Source organism: Symphalangus syndactylus, chromosome 20 (genome assembly GCF_028878055.3).
Source record: "Symphalangus syndactylus isolate Jambi chromosome 20, NHGRI_mSymSyn1-v2.1_pri, whole genome shotgun sequence".
Classification (NCBI taxonomy): domain Eukaryota; kingdom Metazoa; phylum Chordata; class Mammalia; order Primates; family Hylobatidae; genus Symphalangus; species Symphalangus syndactylus.
Window position 1 is genome coordinate 7741021 of NC_072442.2, and position 25775 is coordinate 7766795.

The window sequence follows — 25775 nt, forward strand, 5'->3', positions numbered from 1 at the left end:
GTGACCTCACGGCGCTCGTCGGCGGCGTCTCCGGCCGGACCCGCAGGGCGTTCTAGGGGTCCATCGCCCTTGGAGCCGCCGGCGGCGGGCTAGGGCGCGGCCCGATGAAGAAGGTGGTTTCCAAGCAGCCTCCGCCCAAGTTGATCGGTGGGTGCGCGCCCCCGCGCGGGGCGCCGGTTGCTGTGGACGCAGTGGCGGCCGTTGGCTGGCGGGTGCGGCGCAGCCGCGGTGTCTCCGGGCCGGCGGTGCCGGGCGGCACCATGAAGTCTCTAAAGAAGGATTCCCGCCTCAGAATAACTCCAACCAGATTATTAGAGGCCGCAGAGAGCGTCAAAGGTTGGCGCTGGCTGCCTTGGGCGCTCGGGAGAACCCGACAGGGGAAGCGGTCTCCGGAATGAGTTCAGGACACGGGGCCTGGAGGATGGGGATGGCAGCAGTGATGGAGGAAAGATCACGGGGAAGTGGGGTGCTGGGCATAGGACCCTTAGGGATGGGGGGCGAGGCAGGAAGAGCCTACAGCGCACTGGGCCTTGGGGATGGGGACATAGGAAGTGGGAGACTGACAGAGGGGCCTCAGGGACCACTGGCTGGGGAGATGGCCTTGCGCAGGCAGGGATACCTCTACCTCTAACCACATCTTAGGGTGGCATGCAGGAGGCAGGATCCCCGGACTGGATGAAGTGCAGAAGAGCCAGGAAAGAGTTTAAGGGTAGAAGGGCCAGGAATTGGGGTCCTTGGGAAGAGGAAAGAATGAAGTGTTGAAACCAGCCACTTTGATGGGATTATTTGGTAGAGGAGGGTGGGGGAGGGGGGCAGGCGTCACTTAGGATTCCTGCTGGAAAAACCCAGAAGAAAGGCCTTGCTTGGCTAGTTCTCTTTTTGACTGCCTTTTCCTACCACGTGCACTTTCCAGCTGGATGACACTTATCCAGCTCCTTTAGCCTGGAAAAATCGCTAGATATGACTGCTTCCTGGCCTCTACAGCTTCCTTCTGGTTGCACCTGGGAGAGCCACAGGGCGTCTGATAGCGGACTGACTTCCATGGACATGTTCTCATTTGCAACCCATACCTTTTTGATCTTTTTTTGGCTGTTTCCATTTATTTATTTTTAAATTTAATTTTTAGCTTTGTGTGTGTGTGTGTGTGTGTGTGTGTAAGGAGGGCTCTCGCTGTGTTGTCCCAGCTAGTGTCAAATTCTTGGCCTCCAGCGATCCTCCTGCCTCGGCCTCACAGACTGCTGGGATTCCAGGCATGGACCACTGCACCCAGCCTATTTTTGTTTACTGAGAGCTGATTTTGTGTGGTACTGTGGCTCACCAGAAGGGTATTGGTATTAACTGTGTGACCCTGGTCCTCAAGAAACTCGGTCTAATGAACATCTGGAGGAGTAACCAGACAAAGGTAGAAATACAAATGCTGTGATGTAGGTGCCCATCGGGCTTAAGGGGGCTCAGAGCACCTGAGCCAGACCAGGGATGGTTGTAGGGGGACGTCTTCTGAAGAAGGTGACATCTATGGCAGACAAGAAAAAAAAGGAGAGGAAGCAGCATGAGTTTATGTAACTGTAAATGTGGGAACCAGAAGAGGCTGCACAGGTTGGTAGGGCAGGGGCCAGACCATGAAAGGGCTTTATGTACTAGGTCAGAAAGCCTGGGTGTGCTCTTGCAGGCCCTGGGGAGACCCAGCCTCAGAGTTGTGAAAGCTCATTGTGAGGAGAGGGGACCCTCAGAAAACTAACAGGAGCTTAGTTGCTTTTCAGTATGGCTTTATGTTTCTTCATGTATAAAAGTCCAACATTGAGCCGGGCATGGTGGTGCACATCTGCAGTCTCAGCTGCTCAGGAGGCTGTGGCAGGAGGATTGTTCCAGGCCAGGTGTTCATGATCACACCTTTGAATAGCCGCTGCATTCCAGACTGGGCAACACAGTGAGACCCCCGTTATTAAAAAAGTAAAAGTCCAATGCTGTTTTATGACATACTATGTGTGTGTGTGTGTGTGTATATATATATATATATATATATGTATGTATGTATTTTGAGACAGGGCCTCGCTCTGTCACCTGGGATGGAGTGCCATGGTACAGTCATAGGTCACTACAGTCTTGAACTTCTGGGCTCAAGCGATCCTCCTGCCTCAGCCTCCCAAGTTGCTAGTATTACAGGTGCACACCACCATGCCCGGCTAATTTTTTTTTTTTTTTTTTGGAGAGACAAGTTTCCCAGGCTGGTCTTGAACTCCTGAGCTCAAGCGATCCTCCCACCTTGGCTTCCCAAAGTGCTGGGATTACAGGCGTGAGCCACCGTGCCTGGCCCATGACATACTTTTTAATAGTTGAGAGAGAGTGAATATCTGGTCCCCTTTCACAAGGGCAGTCAAGGGCTTTCCTAGCCAGTGCCTCCTGCTCACATAGTTTCTGGGAGATCTCATCAGATTTGAACTGCTGTAAACAAATCAAGGAAAGATTTTTCACTGCATATTTATTTCTAATAAGCAGAAAATTTAGTTTGTTAATTAACCCTTGAGTTAAGAACATGCACCAGAGTGAGGAGGGAAAAAAAAAATGAAGTGTTTAGCATGCAAGATATCTTTTTAAAAATATCTCAGGGGAACCTCTAATGTTGTAGAGCAGTGCTCTTCCCCTGGCCCCCATATGAGGCAGCTAATGACCAAATGTCATCTTGTAACCTTGTGCGATGTTTCTCCAAAGTCTCTGACTCATAAGCAAAAAGGAAAGCAAAAATAGTGACTTAAACCTGTTTCTCAGGACCTGAGAGCCCTTGTGAGTCCCAGTACCCTCCATTCCTGCTATGGGCCACCTCCCCACAGCTGTCTTGTTGCTAAGAATCCAAGAACCCTCCCAGCAGTATTAGATTCCCCTCCCCAACCAGTTAAAGCTCTGTCCTAGTAGGGACAGCCCCTCCATTGTTCCCCGAGCCCAACCCTAAGGTCAGAATTTCCCAAAGACTTTAATCAACCCTAAAAACGAATAACACTTAGATAAAACAAGAAGCAGAAAAAAGAGTCCAGGTTTCTTCTCCCTCCATGGATCCCCCCTCCGCATCTTGCTTCCTATCCCCACCTAAGCACCTTGCTTCCAGCCCTCTGGTCCAGCTCCGACAGAGACTGATTACCCCATGCAAGCGGGGTGGTCTCTTTTACCCCTCACTGTCAGCATCAAGGGAGAAATGTCAGCTGGGTGGCTCACTAGGAGCCCTATCAGCTTGGGATTCCAGATCAAAGAACCAGAAAGAGCTGGGCCTCTACAGGCTCAGTCAGACATACCTCAGCCCTGTGGAGTCTTCCTGCAGGTCCTAAAATGATCCCTGGGGCTCTTCCTTCCCTGGTCTCCCCAGCTTGCCTCTGCCTCTCCGGTCCATCTGGCTCTCCTCATCTGATGAATCATTCTGAAATGCACCTGTCATCAACTCACTCCCCTGGACCAAAGATCAGATGCCTGAGCCATGCTTTACAAAGCTGTCATGCCCTGGTTTCCCTCTCATCCCCAACATCACCACCTCCCCACCTCCCCAGCAAGTTTTCTGTGTTATCGTGCCACTCACATGACATGCTCAGCCCTGCCCCTTGCTTTGCTTGGACTTTGACTTCACCTGGAGCATCTTGGTTTGCTGCTGTGCCTGCGTAAAGCTTGCCTCTCCTTCGTGGCCTGCCTCAGCCTGTGGAGCCACCTCTGCAGCTGTTCCTCTGAACCCTTCTTCAGAGCCCTGAACTGTGTAATCCATATGGATCTGTTCCTTTTTTGATTTCTGACCAAACCTGTTGCCTGTACCACAAATGTAGGAAGTCCTTTAGTTATGATTGGTGTGTGTTCCTGTCTGTTACATTTTTCAGCACCTCAAGAGAAGGAGCCGTATCTTAACACCTTTTATACCATCTTTGTAGTTTATAGCACATAGAAGGGGCTTGGTAAGCACTTTCCAGGAGCAATTTAACTTTAAGATATATATATATCCCTGGGCGCATGGCTCATGCCTGTAATCCCAGCACTTTGGGAGGCCGAGGCGGGCAGATCACCTGAGGCCAGGAGTTTGAGACCAACCTGGCCAACATGGTGAAGCCCTGTCTCTACTAAACATACAAAAAATAGGCGGCCGGGTGCGATGGCTCATGCCTGTAATCCCACCACTTTGGGAGGCTGAGGCAGGTGGATCATCTGAGGTCAGGAGTTCAAGACCAGCCTAGCAAACATGGTAAAACCCAGCCTCTACTAAAAATACAAAAAATTAGCCAGGCATGTTGGTGCACGCCTGTAATCCCAGCTAATTTGGGAGGCTGAGGCAGGAGAGTCACTTGAACCTGGGAGGCAGAGATTGCAGTGAGCCGAGATCACGCCATTGTACTCTAGCCTGGGCAACAAGAGTGAAACTCCATCTCAAAAAAAAAAAAAAAAAAAAAGCTGGGCATGGTGGCGCATGCCTGTATTCCCAGCTACTCGGGAGGCTGAGGCAGGAGAATCACTTGAGCCCGGGAGGCGGAGGTTGCAGTGAGCTGAGATCGCGCCACTGCACTCCAGCCTGGGGGAGAGACTGAGACTCCATCTCAAGAAAAAAAAAAAAAGATGTATATATCATTTTAATGAATATTTTAATAACTAGAACATACCACTCCCTGACTGTATGCAGTAGCAGAGCATTTATTGGACTACATTAAAGATAACTTTCTCAGAATAACCTTAGACCAGAGTTTTACTATTTCAATCTAAACCAAACATGAAAGATTAGCTTCTCTATCATTGAAGGGATGGGAGCTTTGGCCCCCAAAAATCTTCAGCAGTGTTGAAAGTTTCTATTGACACGTGGTAATTGTGCACCCACCAGTAAAAAACACACATCTGGAGATGTTTAATCACTTGGAAAGATGTCAACCCAGCCAAGGTTATGGATAAAGGAAGCAAATGTCCTAGAAAGTACAGATAATACCAAAATATTTACAAAAACAGACCTTCAACTGATCTCAATTCTCATAGGCTGCCACCCACTTTGGTGAGTTTGTGTAGAAGGGAGAGGGGAGGTAGAAATCAAAGCCCAAGGCTGCATCCCCACACGTGGCGGCAGATGAGATTGGAACTCGGGGTTCAGCTGGCAGCCCTGCATGTGTGTTTGTGTGCACAGAGCCGTACATTTAACAGACGGATACTTCCAAACCTCTGCTGACCCCATTACAGAAACAGACTGTGGATGATAGGCTGAATTTATTATTTTTGCTGATAGAAAAACAAAAATTATTTTTAAGGATAGGTTCTCCTGTGTTGCTGGTTTTGAACTCCTGGCCTCACGCAATCCTCCCATCTCGGCCTCTCCAAGTGTTGGGATTACAAGCGTGAGCCACTGCACCTGGCCAACAGGCTGAATTTAGAACTATGTTTGGAATGATTTTGGTGTGAGTTTTTTTGGCCACAAACTCTATGGAAATTTCCTAAAAAAAAGTTTGATTTTGGTAACCAAAACACCTGCCTTGATGTTTTCGTGATATTGCCTCTTAAAGATTACAGTGCTGTGAGAAGCAGTGGATAAAACCAAATTTTGTTTTAAACTCCCTAAAGGCCTCAGGACTTAGGTTTTCTTTTGATTGTTTTATGTAGGGCCTTATATCAAACCATTCTGAACCAGAGGGAAAATGACAGGGTTGACCAGCCAGAGAAATGAGATGTGTTTGAACCTGTTAAGCCACCTCTGTGAAAGGAAGGCAGGGAGTGTGTCCTCGTTGGAGAGTGACCTGTGACCCCTTCTGCCCCGGGTGTTGTCAATGTCATGCTGTGGCTGCCACAACAGACTCTTAAATACATTCATACACTCATCCTCGGTCTTGCAGGGTTTTTTGTTTTTTTTCTTAGGGACAGAGTCCTGTTCTGTCACCCAGGCTGGAGTGCAGTGGCACAATCTTGGCTCACTGCAGCCTTCACTTCCTGGGCTCAGGCTATCCTTCCCCTCAGCCTCCCAAGTGGTTGGGACTACAGGCATGTACTACCATGCCTGGTTAATTTTTGTATTTTTTTTCATAGAGCCCAGACTGGTCTTGAACTCCTGGGCTCAAGCAATCTGCCTGCCTTGGCCTCCCAAGATCTTGCAACTCTTAATCCATTCCTTGGCATGCCATTGCCCATGGGGTAAGCCTTCACACGGCTCACTGAGCTCTTCATGATATGGCTGCTGCTGCTGTCTCTGGACTCTGCCTCTTCCCTCCCACCTCACCACACTCCAGCTATTTAAAAACACATGCTTTGAGTTCCAGGGATGTGCTCCATTCTCTTGCCTCTATGCCTCCTTATGTTATTTTCTTTGGAATGCCTGTTCCCCAGGGCCCTTTCCTTTCTCCAACTTCTTTCTTCAGCTCTGTTTAAATATCCCTTCCTTAGGAAGCCCTCCCTGACCCCCCCGCCCCCCCGCCTCCCACACCCGCCGACTCTGCGCTGGGTGTTCCCCCCCACCATGTTCCTGTAGTTACTCTGGCTCAGTCTGTTTCATGGTCTTGTTTCCCACTGGGCATGTGCTCTTTAAAGACAAGCTCTGGCATATATCCCTAGAACCTAGCACAGTGCCTGGCATCTAGAAGCTGCTTAAACAATCTTTATTAAATGAAATAGTGTGCAATACATGGCCAGTGGTGGATGTTCTGCTTCCCCCACAGAGATTCTGCATTTTAACCAATGTCTTGTGAAACCCAGTGCCTTCACCCAGAAGCATGGATCAGTGCCAGCACTGGAGGAGGCTGGCAAAACATCTAGTTCAGTTGTCCCAAACCACTGTGCATCAGAATCACCTAGGGAGTTGAAAAAATTACAGCTCCCTAGGCCCTGGCTCCATGCAGTAGCCAGGAAGCTGTATTCATAAAACTCCCCCAAAGATTCTGAGGCAGACATTGGACTAATAACTTGGGAACCACTGATTTAGTCCAACTGACTCTTTCTACATATGGGAAGCCTGAGGCCTAGAGAGGTTAAGTGATGTGTACCCAAGACTGTCCAGCTTATAAATAGCATAGCCTGAAATGGAACATCTTTTTTGTATATTAAAAATAATCTTTTTTGTACAGATGGAGTCTCAACTATGTTGCCTAGGCTAGTCTTGAGCTCCTGGGCGCAAGCAATCCTCCTGCCTTGGCTTCTCAAAATGTTGAGATTACAAGCTTGCACCACGGCACCTGAAATGAAACATCTTTTTGTTCTGTTTTTGAGACAGAGTCTCGCTCTGTTGCCCAGGTTAGAGTGCAGTCGTGCGATCTCAGCTCACTGCAACCTCTACCTCCCGGGCTCAAGTGATTCTCCTGCCTCAGCTGCCTGAGTAGCTGGGACTACAGGCATGGGCCACCACACCTGGCTAATTTTTGTATTTTTAGTAGGGACGGGGTTTCACCATGTTGGCCAGGTTGGTCTTGAACTCCTGGCCTCAAGTGATCCTCCTGTGTCAGCCTCCTAAAGTGCTGGAATTACAGGCATGAGCCACCACACCTGGCCTGAAATGATACATCTTCTGGTCTCAATTCTGGCTACAGAAGTCTTAGTCACTGTGGTAAGCCAGGGGCTGTGGGTAGGGGGACCCTCCAGAGAGAACTCCCATTGCCCCAGCAAAGTGCTGCCCAGGCCACCTTGGCAGCCTCTGCTATCTATCCAGCTGGTCAGCTCTGCCCACCACCATGGAGTCTAGTATATATTTTTACTTTTATTTTTGTATGTATATATTGATATATACAGGAGCTTTTTAAGGACTTAATAACTTTCTGCTTCTCTTCAGAAAAGAAGCGGGCAAAGGGACCTGAACAACCCACACCCACAATTCAGGAAGAGCCTGAACCTGTTAGCAATGTCCTACAAGGAGATGACATTCTTGCCTTGGCCATTAAGAAGGAAGACTTGAAGGAGGTGAGGATGAAGCCCAAGCTTCCCTTACCATAGAAACATTTACCTGCCGGCAGCCTGAGTAGTCTAGAACACCAGCCATGTCCACTGTCTTCCCACCGTCTCCCTACTCAGGAGGAGTGTCTAATTCCATGGAAAAACCCACTGAACACAGATTCTTTTCACTTTACCACCTTAAGGAATTCACTGTGTTGTGTGTTTTAACATTTCTGAGATTCGTATAGCACCACGGGGGAAATGAGATGATGAGGTAGGTGCCATCATTCCCATTTCACAGAAGGGAGGATGAGTTTAAGGAGCCAAGGTACAGCTCTGGGTAAAGCTGCTAAACCCTAACTCCATGCTTTACCTGGGAGAGTCAGCCACCCCTCACCCGAACTGTCTGGAGGCATAAGATGTTCTTTTTTTTCCCCTCCAGGATATTACTAAGTCACATATCTGTTACACAGGCATTTCCTTGACAGAACATATGGACAGAGCTGAAGAAACAGATCTGTCAGCCTTCAGGAACTCCACCCAGAACTAGAACAGAGGAGATGGGTGGTGCTCTTCCTCCTGCCACCACAGGTGGAATTCTCCTTTGTTTTATTTCTTTTTAGCAACACATTCCTCGCCTTACTGAAAAGGAAGATAAACGTGTCATTACCCAGAAATTTATCATCCGTAAACTCAAACCCACGGATCCTAGGAGGAAGGTCTGCCACCTTGTAGCACGTCCTGCGAATCCTGATGCAGCCACAAAGCCTCTGGACTACTCTGGTACACCCAGTCTCAGCCCTGGCTTCACTGTCTTTCAACTCGTGGGTCAGCTTCAAGAGAAACCCTGTCTGCATCAGAAAGTTGCCCTCTTGAAAGTTGTCCACCCACAGCTTCTTTCCCCTTTCTTTTATCCTCCCAGGTCCCGGTGACAGCTTCGATGGCAGTGACCAGATCCTGCCCCACCACATCTTGGGGAGTCTCCAGGACTTTAAGAGGATTGCACTTGCTCGAGGGAACACCCAGGTTTGTTTGCACAGAACTACCCAGATGAGAGCCGTCACTGAAGTCATTTCGGTCTCCCACCTGACACAGTCAAGCAGGGCTGGGGTTAAAGAGACAGTCTAGTCTCTAGGTTTTGAGTCTGAATTGATAAGGGACCCTCTCCCAGAATAGTTAGACACTTCAGGCAGCTGAAGCTGGCTTCAGTGAAGTCAGGGATTTACTGTAAGGATTCCAGAGATTGCCTCATGGAACCCAAAGGTGGGAGTACCTGGGTCTGGGTAGACTGCACCCAAAAAGGCGTCAGGACTCAGGGCCCACATGCCTCATTTCCCTCTGCTCTGTGCACTGTCTTGATTTTCCCTTCTCTGGAGACTGGCCTGCCCTCCTCAGTCCACGTGGTGGAGGAAGGTGGCTTCCCACTGCTTCCTGAGCCACGGGAAGATTCTGTATCTTTCCAACCTTCCCATCATGCAGGGCTTCGCCTGTGTCTTCCCCTTGCTTCCCTGGTTCCAGGCTGACTCTGATTGGTCAGGCGCTAAGGGGCCTGGGGCCATGTAAGAATGCTCCTATTTACACATGGGTGAAGGTGTCAATCAACATCAGTTGTGAGGACAAATACACTAGAAGATGTTGACCCCAATCTTGAAACAGAAGTTCCCTTTCTAGGGGAGAGTGGACTGACGGCTGCTTTCAGGGAACCCTGGTTCTGGGATTTATTTTCTGTCACTGGCTACCCTGGAGTCCTGAAGAGGAGGGACTCTCAGCACAGTGGGATAACAGCACGGGTTCAGGCCTCGGGAAACGTGTGCTCAGCCCCGCCCAGAGCCTTCTCGCTGCCCTCCACATACGTATGTTGTACTTTTCAGCTGGCTGAGCGGATACCTACCTCACCCTGTCTGATGACCCTCATCTCTGCTGAAGGAGAGTCAAAGCAAAAAGCCCCAAAAGAAGAGAAGAGACCTCCCTGGGCCCCACCTCCTCAGCACAACTTTCTGAAAAACTGGCAGCGTAACACAGCCCTGCGGAAGAAGCAGCAGGAAGCCCTCAGCGGTGAGCAGAGCAGACAGGGCTCCCACCCGGCCTCCATCTGGCAGCAAGGCTCTGCTGGGTTGTTTGCTCTCCTCCAGAGCCTGGCCTCGGGCTGACCACATTTGTGCTGTTCACTCCCAAGAGCGTCTCACTCTGAAGCTTCAATGGGTCCTGAAATCAGCCCCGTGAGGGAGGCTGCCCGATGCAGACTGCCAAGGCCCCTGTTTGTTCTGGTTTAGCAGAGTGGCTGCAATCTTGCCTCTCTCTCTAGAACACCTAAAGAAGCCAGTCAGTGAGCTGCTCATGCACACTGGGGAGACCTACAGACGGATCCAGGAGGAGCGGGAGCTCATTGACTGCACACTTCCAACCCGGCGTGATAGGAAAGTGAGGCCACCTCTCCTACGTGCCCAGGGGGCAGGGGGGTGCACGGAGGAGGGAGGTGGGGGCAGGTGTCTGGACACAGGGATGCTGGTCTCAGGTGGCACAGCTGGGGAGAAAAAAACCTATCCATTGCAAAACATCATTAAGCCCTCAAGGCCTTTACTAAATTATATGATTAGTCAGTAAAGTTATTCAGCCTGTGGTGGCCACACAGGTAGCGAGTTATTGGAGTAGTCTTAGTGTTTGTCTCCTAGGAGCTTAGACTGAGTGGAGCCTACACTCTAAGGAGAGAGGTTGAAGAGTACCCCACCTTTTTTTCTGGTAGGCCAGTGCAGTACCTGTACCAACCCATACCATCTGGCTGGGGGCAGATAAAGATGACAACAGGGCATCCAGAAAACACGGCAGTGGGTGCTTCTGTTCTGCAATCACGGCAACAATGAATTCCCCAGAGGGAGCATCTGTAGCCTTTGGTGGTGCTCTTGTCTTCCCACATCTCCACCAGCATCTGGCTGAGGTGTCCAGGTAATCTGACTCACCTTTCCTTCCTTGCCAGAGCTGGGAGAACAGTGGGTTCTGGAGTCGACTGGAGTACTTGGGAGATGAGATGACAGGTCTGGTCATGACCAAGACAAAAACTCAGCGTGGCCTCATGGAGCCCATCACTCACATCAGGAAGCCCCACTCCATCCGGGTGGAGACAGGTGAGGCGCAGGGCTGTAAGCCAGCTGGCATCTTGTGCCTGGCCCGGAGGCAGGGTAGTGTGGAAGTGGCCAGCATAGCTCTACAGTGAAACAGGCCCAGGGCCTGTTTCTCTGTGGTTCTCTGCGGCCTTAGGCAAGTCCCAGAGTCTTCCTGAAGTCTGGCTCCCTCTTCCTTTTCTTCAGTAAGACGGTGAGAGAGCTAGGAAACGAGTGCAGCCATAGAGCTGCTGTCCAGTGTGGAGCCTTGAGCTGCATGCCGCTGGTGAGCGCCTGGATCGTGGCTGCCCTGCCTTGAGAAGTGCTGTCACTGTCAACTGGGCACTGGCTTTAGTGTGAAAACAATATATTTTATTAATCATTTTTATATTGATTACATGTCAAAATGACAATATTTTTGATATACTGAATTAAACTATATTACTAAAATGAGGCCGGGCACAGTGGCTCACGCCTGTAATCCCAGCACTTTGGGAGGCTGCGGCGGATGGATCACTTGAGGTCAGAAGTTCAAAACCAGCCTGGCCAACATGGCGAAACTCCATCTCTACTAAAAATACAAAAATTAGCTGGGCATGGTGGTGTGCGCCTATAATCCCAGCTACTTGGGAGGCTGAGGCAGGAGAATTGCTTGAATCTGGGAGGTAGAGGTTGCAGTGAGCCAAGATCATGCCATTGCACTCCAGGCTGGGCAACAAGAGCAAAACTCTGTCTCAAAATAAATAAATAAAATAAAATAAATAAATAAACAAACAAACTATATTACTAAAATGAATCCCACCTGTTTCTTTTTTCCTTTTTCAGTGTGGCATCTAGAAAACTTTCAGTGACACGTGTGGCTTGTGTTTGTGGTTTGCATTCCGTTTCTCTTGAGCAGCACTGCTTTAGAGCCTGCCAGGCTGCCTGGGTTCAGGTCCCAGCCGTGTCGTGTTAGTGAACCCCAGAGTGGTTGAACCCCTCTGGCCTGTAGTTTCCTCATCTGTAAAATACGCACAGGGTTGTGATAGGGCTAAATGAGATGTGAAATGTATTAAGAGGTTCTGACTGATTGTTAAGCACTCAGTAAAAGGTAGCTGCTGTTACTATTTTTATTATAATCCAAAGATTTGGCTATTTGGAAGCTAATTTTGCAGGAGTCTTGTGTAGGGCTGCTGAGGAGGTATAGGACAGGAGAACGGGCGCCTAGCTGCCGCAGGGAAGCTGTATTTTTTGTCCTTCCTGGAAATGGTGTTGGGATAGGTACTCTCAGAGCCCTTGAGAAGTGGGTGAGCAAGGGAACATGGCAGCAGCCTGTGCTGAGGGTCCTTGGACCTCATGCTAGGATTACCAGCCCAGAGGGACGCTTCGTACCGCTACACCTGGGATCGGAGTCTGTTTCTGATCTACCGACGCAAGGAGCTGCAGAGAATCATGGAAGAGCTGGATTTCAGCCAGCAGGTTGGATTGGCCTCCATGCCCCAGTCAGAAGCCCCTTGGGGTGGTGCCTGTCTTCAGTCAGCTCATCTTACCTTTCTCCATCTCTCGGAGGATATTGATGGCCTGGAGGTGGTGGGCAAAGGGCGGCCCTTCTCGGCTGTTACTGTGGAAGACTGCACAGTGTTTGAAAGAAGTCAGGGAGGCTCCTCTGAAGAGACAACATACTTGTGAGTGCAGCCTGAACCCTGGGGAAAGAGGCAGAAGAGTTCCTCCAGCACCTACCGGTATTAAAGAGCGGGCTTCCCTCCCTGAGATGAGGGTGCCTCCAGCCTAGCTTCTCTCCAGTGGTTGCCACCCACTCCTTGAACCCATTCCAGCAGCTGTGCTGGCTTTCCTGTTGCCATCTGCTCCTTTCCAGCAACCAACTCCTAATGGGGATTTCCCAGACATTCCCTTGCTGGTCAAGTGAGAGCTGTCTAGACCCTCCCACTGCTGTGCATCTTGAATGCCTCTGGCATGGAGAGTCTATGTATTTCTGTGTACTGTGAATGGCTCTGGCAAGTGGGCTTAAAGAGTCTGTGTGTTTCTAAGAACCTCCCATCCACAGCAATGGGTCAGGGGGAAGCTGCGCGGGAGTGGAGTTGATCAGACTCCATTGTAGGGTGGAGCTGGTCGTGTTTCTAGGCTTCCTGGTGACCATTTCTGTGGGGTTCGACATGGCATGACTGTGGCAGCCTAAGGGAAAATAAGTCATTGGCTTTTCTTACAGAGGCACATTGGCCAGCTCCTCTCATGTCTCAATGCCTATTCTCGGCCCTTCTCTGCTGTTCTGTGGGAAGCCAGCTTGCTGGATCAGAGGCAGTAATCCACAGGACAAGGTAAAACTGCCTCCACCACACCTGCTGGGAGAGCCTCCCTCAGGGGTGCAGCCTAGGTGACTGGCAGTTACCAGCAGCCTGCACTGTCTCCTGTTTGGGTTTTTATCTGGTCGTGCATTCAGCACGTCTGAAAATGGTGACAGCAACACTAACTTGAGCAAGAATAAAATCACAAGGCTGCAGAGTGTCATAAGCCACTTGGGGCTTATACCCAGCCCCCAAGCATGTAAACACGCAAACTCAAGTAGGTATGGCTCTAAGAAGGTTCTAAAATATTCTTCAGATGCTAAGGAATAGAAGTGTTCATTGGATATAAAATATATTTTATCTGGCCATGCGCAGAGGCTCAACGCCTGTAATCCCAGCATTTTGGGAGGCTGACGTGGGTGGATCACCTGACATCAGGAGTTCAAGACCAGCCCTGGCCAACACGGTGAAACCCCATCTCTACTAAAAATACAAAATAGCAGGGTGTGGTGGTGGGCATCTGTAATCCCTGCTACTTGGAAAGCTGAGGCAGGAGAATCGCTTGAACCCAGGAGGCGGGGGTTGCAGTGAGCTGAGATCACGACATTGCACTCCAACCTAAGTGACAAGAGCGAAACTGTCTCAAAAAAAAAAAACCAAAAAAATCAAATATATATATATATATATATATATATTTGTTTTATCTTCTCTTCTTACTATTGAGGGTAACCTCAGAGACAACCACGTTGGAGTAGGATACCACTCTGTGTGACAGTGGCCAAGCCCTGGAGGCCTGGGACACGAGACTTGCAGTGCTAAAGCCAGAAAAGTCCTGGGCACACCAGATGAGTTGTTCACTCTAGGCCAGGGTCTCCAGCAAAGACATTTCTTGTCCCTCCTCCTTCCAGAGGCAGGTTGGGATTGCTGCTCACTTGACCTTTGAAACCCTGGAAGGCGAGAAAACCTCCTCAGAACTGACTGTGGTCAATAATGGCACCGTGGCCATTTGGTATGACTGGCGACGGCAGCACCAGCCGGACACTTTCCAAGACCTTAAGAAGAACAGGATGCAGCGATTTTACTTTGACAACCGGGAAGGTACTTGGGAGAAGCCACCCTATGCGCTAGCTCATGTCTGGGGCTGGTTTTGTCCTCCGTGAGACATCAAAGTTTAGTTATGGCCCAGCTTCCCTGCCTTGTCCCTCACATTCCTTCTGTGAAATGTGTGGCCTGACTATTCCTGTCTGTTGAGAGACTGATAGAACTTGAGGTGAGCCACCAGGGAGCAGAAACGTTCTAGGGGCTCTGTCATCTAGGTGCACAGGCCTGGGGCTAGGATGGCCAGCTGTCTCTGTTTGCCTGGGACTTTAGCACTCAAAATCCCACATTCCAGGAAACCTCTCAGCCCTGGGCAAACTGGAATGGTTGGCCAGCCACCTGGCCTGGGGCTCAGTTAACTGCATGTAGGAGCGTGCAGGCCTGGGGCTCAGCCAGCTCCTGCATGTTGAAAACCTCGGCCTCTGTCCCTCTCAGGTGTGATTCTGCCTGGAGAAACTAAAACCTTTACCTTCTTGTTCAAGTCTTTGACTGCTGGGATCTTCAGGGAATTTTGGGAGTTTCGAACCCATCCTACTCTTTTAGGAGGTGCTATACTGCAGGTCAATCTCCACGCGGTCTCCCTGACCCAGGACATTTTTGAGGATGAGAGGAAAGTACTGGAGGTAAGGGACCCAGGACCATGGTCCCTGTGGACATCAGGTAGGGTATCCTGGTGTTATTCCTGGCAGTGACTGAAGGGAGCATATTTCTCCCAGCCTAAGAGGAGAATCGGATTTTTAGCAAACAGGTAACTACTCTTGCTCCACAAACACTTCCCAAGGCTTGTGATTTAAAAGATGGGTGCGCTGGCTAGGCAGGCGAGGAGCAGGTTGCAGCAATGCCATGCATGGCCCCACTGAGTTAGAAAGAAATTAGACTGAGCCTTAAGAGGCAGACTGTAAAGTACAATATGTGGCCCTATGCACTGGTCTGTGTTTTGTTCATCGCTGCCTAGTACTACACAGTGGAGTTGCATTTAACCGACAAGACTTCAAAACCAGGGAGAATAATTAATTAATAAATAGCAGCGTGAGTCTGCCCACCGTCCCAATCAGCTGACAACTCTGGAGTGAGTGTGAGGTGGGAGCTGGGAATCTGTCCTCCGCAGTGAGTTTCAGTGTGGCCATTTGAGCCGTGCATCCTGGGATTTGGTGGAAAGCTGTGCTTTTTTATTTATTGTGGCCCCCAGTCACAAGGCCGGCTCCTTCATCTGGGGCTCAGCCAGTGGTGATCAAAGGTAATTTTGACAATGTCATGCTTGCTTTACTCACTGACCATAGGACCCATGTCTCACACAAGGCGCCCCTCCTGTGTTTCTGTGACACTCACTGAAGCCTGATGAAGGTTCATCACCATCCTCAGAAGCACCCCCACTATGTGCCCTGCCCCTTCTTCCTACTCTGGTGAGATTCTAACTGTGTGACCACCAGGCCCCAGGCAGCAGCAGCTGTCACTGGAACTGGCCCTCCTCTGGATCCTTTTCATCCATTTTTAGGGAACAAGGATGTCTGGAGAGACTCAGAGGTTTTCAGGTCTTAGAACAGGCGTGTGTGTGTGTGTGTGTGTGTGTGTGTGTGTGTGTGTGTGTGTGTGTATGTGAGAGAGAGAGAGAGAATGGCAGGAACTCAGACCCTAGGAAAGCACAAAGTCCTTGGGGGCTCCAACTTCCTGAAAGATGCATTGGTTTTGAGAGCCTGGGCTGCCATCCTCTGCCACCTTCCCTTTTGCAGAGCAAGCTGACTGCCCATGAGGCAGTCACTGTGGTTCGCGAAGTGCTGCAGGAGCTGCTGATGGGGGTCTTGACCCCGGAGCGCACACCATCACCTGTGGATGCCTATCTCACTGAGGAAGACTTGTTCCGGCACAGGAATCCTCAGGTGAGGCCCAGCGCCAGCCCCTGCCCCCTCATGTGTGCCCTGCGTCAAGGGTCCCCAACCCCCAGGCTGCACAGCAGCAGGTGAGCAGTGGGTGAGCCAGCATTACCGCCTGAGGTCCGCCTCCTGTCAGATCAGCGGTGGCATTAGATTCTCATAGGAGCACGAATCCTATTGTGAACTGCACATACGAGGGATGGAAATTGTACACTCCTTATGAGAATCTAACTAATGCCTGATGATCTGAGGTGGAACAGTTTCATCCTGAAACCATTCCCCCACTCTCTACCATCCAAGGAAAAATTGTCTTCCACGAAACCAGTCCGTGGTGCCAAAAAGGTTGGGGACTGCTGCCCTAGGTGACAGTAATAGCAAACTCTTATGTGCAAGCTGTGTTCTGCGCATCTTCCATGAGTAACTCACCCCTCTTCACAGCAATCCTATGAGATGGGTACTACTTATTTTTATTTATTTATTTTTTTAAGAAATAGAGTGTCATACTGTCACACTCCAGGTCAGAGTACAGTGTCCCACTCATAGCTCATTGTGACCTCAAACTCCCTGGCTCAGGTGATCCTCCCACCTCAGCCTCCTTAGTAGCTATGACTACAAGCATGCATCACCATGCTCAGCTAGTTTCTCTCTCTTTTTTTTTTTGTTTGGTAGAGATAGGATCTCTCTATGTCATACAGGCCGGTCTTGAACTCCTGAGTTCAAGTGATCTTCCTACCCTGGCCTCCCAAAGCGCTGGGATTGCAGGCTTGAGCCACTGTGCCTGGCCCTGGTACTATTTATATCCTCATTTACATTGAAGAAACTGAGGCCTGCACCCCAGCCTCCCCCTCACACGCCTTCCCGTCCTCTGTTGCAGCTGCATTACGAGTACCAAGTGGTGCAAAGCCTGCACCAACTGTGGCGCCAGTACATGACCCTGCCCCCCAAGGCTAAGGAGGCCAGGCCAGGGGACAAGGAGCACGTCAGCCCCATAGCCACAGAGAAGGCCTCTGTGAATGCTGAGCTGTTACCACGCTTTTGGAGCCCCATCTCCGAACCTCAAGTGCCCCGGCCTGAGAACGAGGCCCTCAGGGAATCCGGGACCCAGAAGGCCAGAGTGGGGACCAAGAGTCCTCAGCGGAAGAGCATCATGGAGGAGATCCTGGTGGAGGAAAGCCCAGATGTGGACAGTGCCGAGAGCCCCTGGGAGCCGGATGGCCTTCCCCTGCTGGAGTGGAACCTCCGCTTGGAGGACTTCAGAAAGGTGCTTCCAAGACCCTGGAAGGCATTGGTAGAGAATATTCCTGCCTCGAACCAACAAGGGAGGCCCCAGCAGCCCCTCCTGCTCTATGGGCAAAGAAACAAAACCTGAGAGCCCAGAGAAAGTGATCTCTTGGGTTATCTATTTATTTATTTATTTATTTATTTTTGAGATGAAGTTTTGCTCTTGTTGCCCAGGTTGGAGTGCAGTAGCACGATCTCGGCTCACTGCAACCTCCACCTCCCAGATTCAAGTGATTCTCCTGCCTCAGCCTCCCAAGTAGCTGAGATTACTGGCATGTGCCACCACACCTGGCTAATTTTTTTTTTTGATGGAATCTTGCTGTGTTGCCCAGGCTGGAGTGGTGCAATTTTGGCTCACTGCAACCTCTGCCTCCCGGGTTCAAGTGATTCTCCTGCTCAGCCTCCCCGAGCAGCTGGGACTACAGGCATGCGCCACCACATCCAGCTAGTTTTTGTATTTTTGTAGACATGGGGTTTCGCTATGTTGGCCAGGCTGGTCTCAAACTCCTGACCTCGTGATCCACCCACCTTGGCCTCCCAAAGTGCTGGCGTTAAACAGGCGTGAGCCACCACGCCAGGCCAATTTTGTATTTTCAGTAGAGACGGGGTTTCACCATGTTGGTCAGGCTAGTCTCGAACACCTGACCTCAGGCGATCCACCTGCCTCAGCCTCCCAAAGTGCTGGGATTACAGGCGTGAGCCCCCGTGCCCAGCGGGTTACCTGTTTTTGTCTGGGGTGCCCAAGCTGCTATATTCCAGGAGGGGGGCCTACTCTCTGACCCTGGCAAATCTTGGAGAAGGGGTTCATAGGTACAGATTTCTGAGGGGGGTCCCTGGCTCCCACCAAAGGCACCCAGACAGCTCTCCATAGCTGCATCCCCTCCTGGTTCCTGGTCCCCTGCCACCCATCCCCACATCACCATGCCCTTCACTAGAGGACATAGAGAGCCTTGGTGTCCTGGTGCAGAATGGTGCCCATGGTGCCCATGACCCTGCCAGGCAGTGATGGTGCTCCCTGATGAGAACCAGAGAGAGGATGCGTTGATGAGGCTCAACAAAGCAGCCCTGGAGCTGTGCCAGAAGCCAAGGCCATTGCAGTCCAACCTCCTGCACCAGATGTGGTAGGTGCCCTGCCAGGAGAGCCGCCCCATCTCCTTCCCTTTGTGGCATCTGCAGGGGTCCTGGCCAGGCAGTCCTGGGACTCCAGGGGTCTGAGCTTCCCTTGAGCTCAGGTTGCTAGAGCATGCCGCAAACATTCCATGTTCTGGAAACCCTGCAGTGCCTGCTGCTCACTGGAGAGCAGTCACAGCGGATCAAACACCTTATCTTTTTTTTCTTCCCTTTTTCTCCTTGTTCCTTCTCAGTGAGCAGGGGAATGAAAAAAGGAGAAGCCAGAGGGCAGAAAGAAGAGGGGGGGCAGATTCCAATAAAAGCTTCATTTCTCTGTTGTCACCTTCCCCAGTACCTGTTTGGCACTTGCTTGTATAGGCATGGGGTCCTTTTCAAGGCCCTCAGGACAAGCCCCAGGAGCCTTATGCTGGAAGTCTCATGTAAGGTTCAGCCCCTCCAGTGGGACTGGACCCAAGTCTGGCCCTGGCCTCAAGCCCTCTGAAGTAGGACTGAATTCATGCAGGCCTCCTAACCCTAGTCCTGGGCCATTTTTTTTCTTAGTTGCCACCCAAGGCAAGCCAGAACCCCCTCCAAGCACTTGCCCTGGTGGGGAACAGTGAGGATGCTGGCTGCTCAGGGGTGTGGCATTTCCACAGCAGCTCGTGGCACCAGGGTCTTTGAAGGGAGGGACCCAAGCCTCTGCAGGTTCAAGAACAAATGAGGAGTGATGGCATTTCTCCACTATGTCTTGCTCTCTAGTTTGCAGCTGTGGCGAGATGTGATTGACAGCCTGGTGGGCCATTCCATGTGGCTGAGGTCTCTGCTGGGCCTGCCTGAGAAGGAGACCATCTATTTGAATGTGCCTGAAGAGCAAGGTCAGATCTTGTGCAACCAACCACACCTCTGCATAGCCCTCCTCATCTCTCTGAATGGACAAGCAGCAGTGCCTGGGCCAGTCATACTCCTTTGGTGGAAGCTCTGCTAGGTTGAGCCCATGGAGTAGGCCCCTTATCCCTTTCTATCGGCTGCCAGGATGTGGTACCCAGAAGCTACCTTAGTGACCACCTTGGTTTAGTAATCCCAGCAAAGTTAAATGACTTATCCATGGCCATTCATGGGAGCGTGGCAGAGCTGGGACCAGAACACAGGCACCACCGTCCTGTTTCATGAAGCCACGCACCTACCAGGGCTCAAGGCTATTGCCCTTTGCTTTTCCACCTCCCCTCAAGCCTCCTCACATACCTGCAGCATCCACTAGGCTGTTGGGGGCCTGCCAGATTTTCTTCCACCCACCTCCCTTAGATCAAAAATCACCTACTATCATGGAAGTGAAGGTACCTGCGGGGAAAGCTGGGAAGGAGGAGCGGAAAGGAGCAGCCCAGGAAAAGAAACAACTGGGGATCAAAGACAAAGAAAACAAGAAAGGAGCCAAGCTGTTCGGGAAAGAGGCATGCTGGGGCGTGGTCTGGGCCAGGTGGGGCTAGGGAGGGGATTGGAGGGGCTGCGGAGGTGGGGGCCATGGAGGTGGGCATGTGCCCAGGCTCTCCCAGTGAGCTACTGTTGAGGACATCCTGGGCCTACCTCTGGAGCTCCTGAAGGCTATGTGTGTCTCCCTCTCCCAGCAGGACCGTCCCAACAGCAAGAAGCACAAGGCAAAGGACAACAAGAAAGTCATAAAATCTGCAAGTCGGGACAGGTTTTCCTTGGAAGACCCTACCCCTGACATCATCCTCCCTTCTCAAGAACCCATAGACCCCCTGGTCATGGAGAAATACACCCAGAGGCTGCACAGTGAGGTGAAGGGAAGCACCCAGCAGCCATTCCCCTGCCTCCCACCTGCCTCATTCATTCTGTTCGGTCTGCAAACAATAAGTGCCCACTCCATCATGGTGGAAGCAGAGCTGCTTCAGGAATGGCATCCTCGTGTGTGAGACAGGCCTCATGAATAAGGAATGCGCCTAGCATGTTAGGTGATGAGCATGATGGGAGAGAAGATAGACCAGGCAGGGAATGGAGGCACAGAGGCCTCAGTCGGTGACAACCCACAAAGATTTGAAGGGAGGGGAAGGGTGGCCAAGTGGACATCCAGTAAAGAGTGCTCCAGGCATGGGGAGCAACTGCCACAGGAGGGAGGGGCCAGAAGGGAGAGGGTGGTAGTGGGGAGCAGGTCATAGGGGTGGGGGATGGTTTGCAGGCTATTGTGAAGACTTGGGATTTTTCGGAGTGAAATGAGAAGTCACGCAAGGTTTTGAATAGAAACGCGATAGGGTCTGATAGGCTTTAGAAGATGGCTCTGGCCGCCCTTTGGAGAACAGACTCTAGGGGAACAGAGAGGAAGGAAGCCCTTCTCTTTCTGCTGCTTCCACTTACTCCCCGTTAGGTGCATCCTGGCACATGCGTTCCTTAGGAGAACACCATGTAGGGTGCATTCCCATCAACTGTAAGGGTTTTGAAGGACTAGAGAGACTTCATCCTAATCCGTTGTTAAGTAGCAAGTCCTTAGAAATTCACCCAGGTTTTCTGTTTTGTTTTTTTTGTTGTTACTGTTGTTGTTTGTTTTGGAGGGGAGGTCCACAAAGCCATTTTCAATATGTCAGTATGTCTAATGGCGACGCCTTGTCTTCCTCTAATGTGGGTAGCTGGGATTATTACATCATGTATTGTGGTCACACTCTGGATCTCATTTGATCAAAAGTTCCATTTGCCACTGGTGACATCACTAAGATATCAGATGGTTGATGGGGTCTAGAAAGTAATTAAAGGGCTCTGAGGACCCAAGGGGGTCGACCCTTCCATGGCTCTTTGATATTAAGAATCAACTTGCAGACCAGGTGCAGTGGCTCATGCCTGTAATCCCAGCACTTTGGGAGGCCAAGGTGGGCAGATTGCCTGAGCTCAGGAGTTCAAAACCAGCCTGGGCAACATGTGAGATCCCATTTCTACTAAAAATTCAAAAAAATAGTCAGGCATGGTGACACTTACCTGTAGTCCCACCTACTTGGGTGGCTGAGGCAAAAGAATAGCTTGAACCCAGGAAGTGGAGGTTGCAGTGAGCCGAGATCACGCCATTTCACTCCAGCTTGGGTGACAGAGTGAGACTCTTATCTCCAAAAAAAAAAAAAAAAAAGAGAATCAACTTGCCGGCCAGGCACCGGTGGCTCACACCTGTAATCCTAGCACTTTGGGAGGCTGAGGTGGATTGCTTGAGCCCAGGAGTTCGACATCAGCCTAGACAACACAGGGAGACCCCATCTCTACAGAAAAAAAAAAAAAGAATCAACTTGCCTGGGCTTGTATGATCCAACCCCATTGGAAGGCTCAGTCCCAGAGACCTTTCAGTCTGTGGATCTGTTATGATACAGGAAGGAAAATTGGCCTCCAGGAGGCCAGAGTAGAACTGGGGCTGAGCCCAGGCCTACCCCAAATGGCTAAATGGGCACCACTCCATGGGCTCCCTGGAGTTGCCCCTTTAACAACTTAGCTCTAGTGCCTCCATATGTCAAAGGTACCAGTGCAGGGCCACCTCCCCAGACTGGTTTGAAAAAACTGCAAAAGCAGGTGGATTACTTGAGCCCAGGAGTTCGAGACTAGCCTGGGCAATGTGGTGAAACCCCATCTCTACAAAAAATAGAATAAAGTAGCCAGGTGTGGTGGTGCACGCCTGTAGTCTCAGCTACTTGGGAGGCTGAGATGGGAGAATCACTTGAGCCAGGGAAGTCAAGGCTGCAGTGAGCCATGATCACACCACCGGACTCCAGCCTGGGTGACGCAGTGAGATCCTGTCTTAAAAAAAAAAAAAAAAAAATCTGCAAAACCAAAAATTATTTCACAAGAACTTTGAATTTGTGAAATTCCTTCACAAACAACTGGTTTCTCTCCTCTCTCACAGCACAGTTGATATATAGGTGCTTCCCACAGAGTAAACCCTGCCTGTGATGTTGTCCTGTTCTTCCAGGTCCGTGGGCTGCTGGACACCCTGGTGACCGACTTGATGGTCCTGGCTGATGAGCTCAGCCCCATAAAGAATGTCTAGGAGCCTTTGCGTCTCTGCAGGTGACTCTCGGGCCCAAGCAACCTTCTAGAAAACGGGTTAATAAATCAATAAAGAACCTTCAAGTTTCTACTACTTCCGTGTGCCTCTGTGTCTTGCATGATGGATCTTGGCTAGGTCAGCTCCTGATCCAGGTCCTCCCATGTCCCACCTGCCCTCAGATCCCCTCCTGCCAGCTGCCAGAGACCTCCAGCAGGAGGAGAGACAGACATAGCTGGGGAGGTGATGTGTGGGATGCCAAGCAGAAGAGCAGGTTGGTAGCAAGACAAGGAGTCAGGTGACAGGACACAGTGTGTCACCTCTGGTGGTCCCTGCCTCTGGCTTCCTTGGCCCACACTTTTAGGGTCATGCTTCCTGGAGCCAGGTCTTCCCGAAGTGTCATCACCAAGTATGACAAAGTGTGAGATAAGGAGTAGAACTAGACCCATGGGACCTGGCTCCCTGCCATCTCCCCTCTTCAGCTGGGTCCCAGGGCCCCAACTCAGTCCCTGAAGATCATGCTCACTCACCACACCTCTTCAGCTTTAGAGGCCACATCACCTTCTTATTTCGGGGTCTATTCTGCCTTATCCCCCTCCTCATCTCAAACTATCTGGCCTTGAGCCATCTTTCTGCCTTAAAAACAGCTGCTGATCTTCATGCTACCTCCCTTGCTCAGGGGAACATGAAACAGGCTAGAAATGGCTCTCAGAAAGAAAGGTATTGTCAGCTCAAACTCAGGCCCCTCATTGTCTTCTGTCAGTCATAACCATTTGGGGCTGGGCTCCCTGTGTGAACAGCACTCCAGGCTCCCAGAGTTTGAAAAACAACTTTGGTTCTTGGATGGGTGGGCATCTAAGTGGTCCTCAGGCATCCTCCAGTTGAGATGCAGGAGGAGGAGGATGGACAGCAGGATCTGACTCCGTGTGGGAAAGGCAGGGAGGGGGCTGTGCTGGAGTCCTGACGCCCTCCTCCCTGAGAAGGCAGGGGCTCCACCAAAGAGCCAGCCCCAGGTAATGGCCCTGCTCTCTCCTTTAATGTCCTCCTGGCCCAGAGGAGGAAGGGAAGGGGTGTGGTGGGGGTGTTGGAGCCCCCGTCCTTTCCTGTTGAACAGGCAGGGGAAGGGTTAACTCAAAGCAGAGGGGATCAGGTCACCAGCACTGGCTCCAGATATGCACTTCCTGGGGGCAGTCAACAGACAGGCCCTGCCACCTCTCAATGCACCACCTGCCTGGCCAGCAGGAAGGGGTTAACCTGCCCTGCGCTTCCTCCTGTGTCCTGTTACTGCTGAGGCAGACCTGCTGGGCCAGCTGAGCAACTTTCCTCAGAGTGCTGCCTGGCGCTGGCTAGGAGGCAAACGCACGCGGGAAGAGCTGCTACCCATTCCAGGGACCCTGCCGCTGCCCTTCTGAGGGGTCTGCGCCTCCTGGGAGCAGGTGGGTCTCTGGGACGAGGGTCCATGGTGGATGGCTCTGGAGACGCTCCCGAGGCTGTGCCGTCCCCCTGCTGCACAGGTCGGAGGGTCACCGCAGAGGCTACTCGGGCCGGGGCTGGGGCCGAGGGAGCCCACACTGGAGGTAAGCTTCCTCCCTGGCCCCCTCCATGGCAGTGGCGGCATGGAAGGTGGGGGTTGGTGGGGAGCAAACAGTGGGCTTGGGGCTTAGTCTCTTTTCCAGGTGCGAGAGAGAAGGCTGAGCTGTAGAGGAACTAAAGGCTTCTTTCCTGCCACCACTCCCTCCCTGCAGCCCCCAGAAAGGGACTCAGGGCCCCCTCCCCATCCATCCTGCGACTTAGCATCTTTGGTGGCATCTTAGCATCTTTGATGGCATTCCCCACAGACTCCTCCTGCACATCTCTGCTGTTTCCTCTTCTTCAACCCCTCATGCACACCTCTAGCCTCAGGGCAGCCCCCCCCTCCCCCATCTCCCGTGCTCCCGGGATGCACCTATTACAGTGGCCAGAAGCTTGGAGTTCAAGCTCACCCCCTGTCCCTACAGCATCAAGAAGGGCACTGTCATTCCCCACTGCTCAGGCTGGATCTGACTTGGAGGCAGGGGCTGGAGCCCACCTTAGCAGAGGATGGGAAGGGGGTGTGGGCTGGGCTGGTGGGTGCACAGACTTTACACAAACTCATGCATGTGTGACTGGACAGATCTGGGTTCTTTCCGTCTCTCTGAACCCCTTGCTGGGGATGAGCGATCTGCAATTTTCGGTCCTGACTTTTGAGAAACTCTCCAGATCCCCCCATCCTGCAGGCCCTGAGAAGAGCAGCCCCTCCCTACTGCGCAGTTCTCCTTGGGACCCTGTGTGCGGGAGAGAGCTGATACTCCGTGCCCCGTGGCCCATCCCACCGCCTGCTGGCCCTGCTCCCATCCCCTCAGCCTCCTCCCTCCTCTGCCCTCTCCGTCATCTTTGAATTCTCAGGCCCTGCCCTCTCTGTGCCCTTCCCTCCACCTGACAGGGTCTGGCTCAAGGTCACTGCGGTAATTCCATACCCAGCTGCCAAGGGCTGCTGCTGCTACTGCCACCGCCTTATCGGCCGCTGGGTTTCTGTTTCACTCCCTTTTATTTCTGGGCATATCGTGTTCGATAAAACCCTTTGCTCGTAACACTGCTGGCCTCACTCCCAGCTGCTCCCTCCCGCGTTCCCGAGTTCCTTCCTTTCCTCCTCCCTTCTCTGTGCTTGGGCAGCCTCACCTTGTCCCCTCAAACTCCAGAGAAGGAAAATCAAGGTGCCTCCCAATGTTTCTAGCCCCGCCCTTCCCCCCAGCCCCTGCAGAGGTGTGCCGAGAATGCCCACCTTCTGTGAGAAAGGTCCAGGCAGGGCCGCTGGGCCCACACCGAGAGTCCCCTCCCAGAGGCTGGTGCCCCCACCCAGGCTAGGCCAGAGGGCCAGGGCAGCCAAGTCCAGGTAGTGCTCTGGTGCAGTCACAGTGCCCGACTGGTTCTGCTAGTTCCAGCGGCCAGCCGGTAGGGGCGTGCGCTGGGCGGGCTTTGGTGCACATTATTTCCCATCTTGACTCTGCCACCCCCAGCCACGGGTTGGGGAGGTGAAGGCAGGTCTGAGTCACTAGCAAAGGGAAGGGCAGGAGTTAAACAAGTTGTGGCTGTGGCATCCCCACAGAAGGCCCACCACCCGCTGGAAGGAAAGACG

The 25775-nt window shown here is 51.6% G+C and overlaps 1 protein-coding gene and 1 long non-coding RNA gene across 10 annotated transcripts in view; one reads left to right on the plus strand and one right to left on the minus strand.

The window, feature by feature from the left end:
• MYCBPAP (MYCBP associated protein) lies at positions 1 to 22717 on the plus strand. 9 transcript variants are annotated; one of them, XM_063629885.1, is made up of 20 exons: positions 31 to 147; positions 6022 to 6126; positions 7751 to 7878; positions 8475 to 8679; positions 8774 to 8877; positions 9723 to 9906; positions 10157 to 10272; positions 10826 to 10973; positions 12292 to 12407; positions 12498 to 12613; positions 13156 to 13264; positions 14140 to 14329; positions 14765 to 14952; positions 16060 to 16206; positions 17075 to 17461; positions 18481 to 18602; positions 19351 to 19466; positions 19894 to 20039; positions 20214 to 20387; positions 22547 to 22717. In XM_063629885.1, the coding sequence occupies exons 1-20, from the start codon at positions 105 to 107 to the stop codon at positions 22622 to 22624; spliced, it is 2922 nt and encodes a 973-aa protein (XP_063485955.1). In that variant the 5' UTR covers positions 31 to 104; the 3' UTR covers positions 22625 to 22717. The 9 variants fall into 9 exon arrangements, with proteins under 9 accessions (XP_063485958.1, XP_063485955.1, XP_055112620.2 ...); XM_063629884.1 differs by lacking the exon at positions 31 to 147 and adding an exon at positions 183 to 336; XM_055256648.2 differs by lacking the exon at positions 31 to 147 and adding an exon at positions 183 to 336 and having other exon boundaries at positions 14873 to 14952.
• The window catches only part of LOC129469740 (uncharacterized), a 20693-nt gene continuing 6129 nt past the window's right edge, over positions 11212 to 25775 (minus strand). Inside the window, exons 4-6 of the long non-coding RNA XR_010118412.1 lie at positions 12479 to 12631; positions 11752 to 11949; positions 11212 to 11298 (exon numbers count right to left, since the gene is read on the minus strand). This is a non-coding gene — a long non-coding RNA (uncharacterized lncRNA). The remainder of the gene's footprint in view (positions 11299 to 11751; positions 11950 to 12478; positions 12632 to 25775) is intronic.

Excerpts from the sequence above, each read along its gene's own strand:
- MYCBPAP (XM_063629884.1), top strand. The coding sequence starts at position 261 with ATGAAGTCTCTAAAGAAGGATTCCCGCCTCAGAATAACTCCAACCAGA. Across the intron at positions 337-6,021 it reads GGCCGCAGAGAGCGTCAAAG|AGCCCAGACTGGTCTTGAAC; the intron begins GTTGGCGCTGGC and ends TTTTTTTCATAG. Across the intron at positions 20,388-22,546 it reads CCCAGAGGCTGCACAGTGAG|GTCCGTGGGCTGCTGGACAC; the intron begins GTGAAGGGAAGC and ends CTGTTCTTCCAG.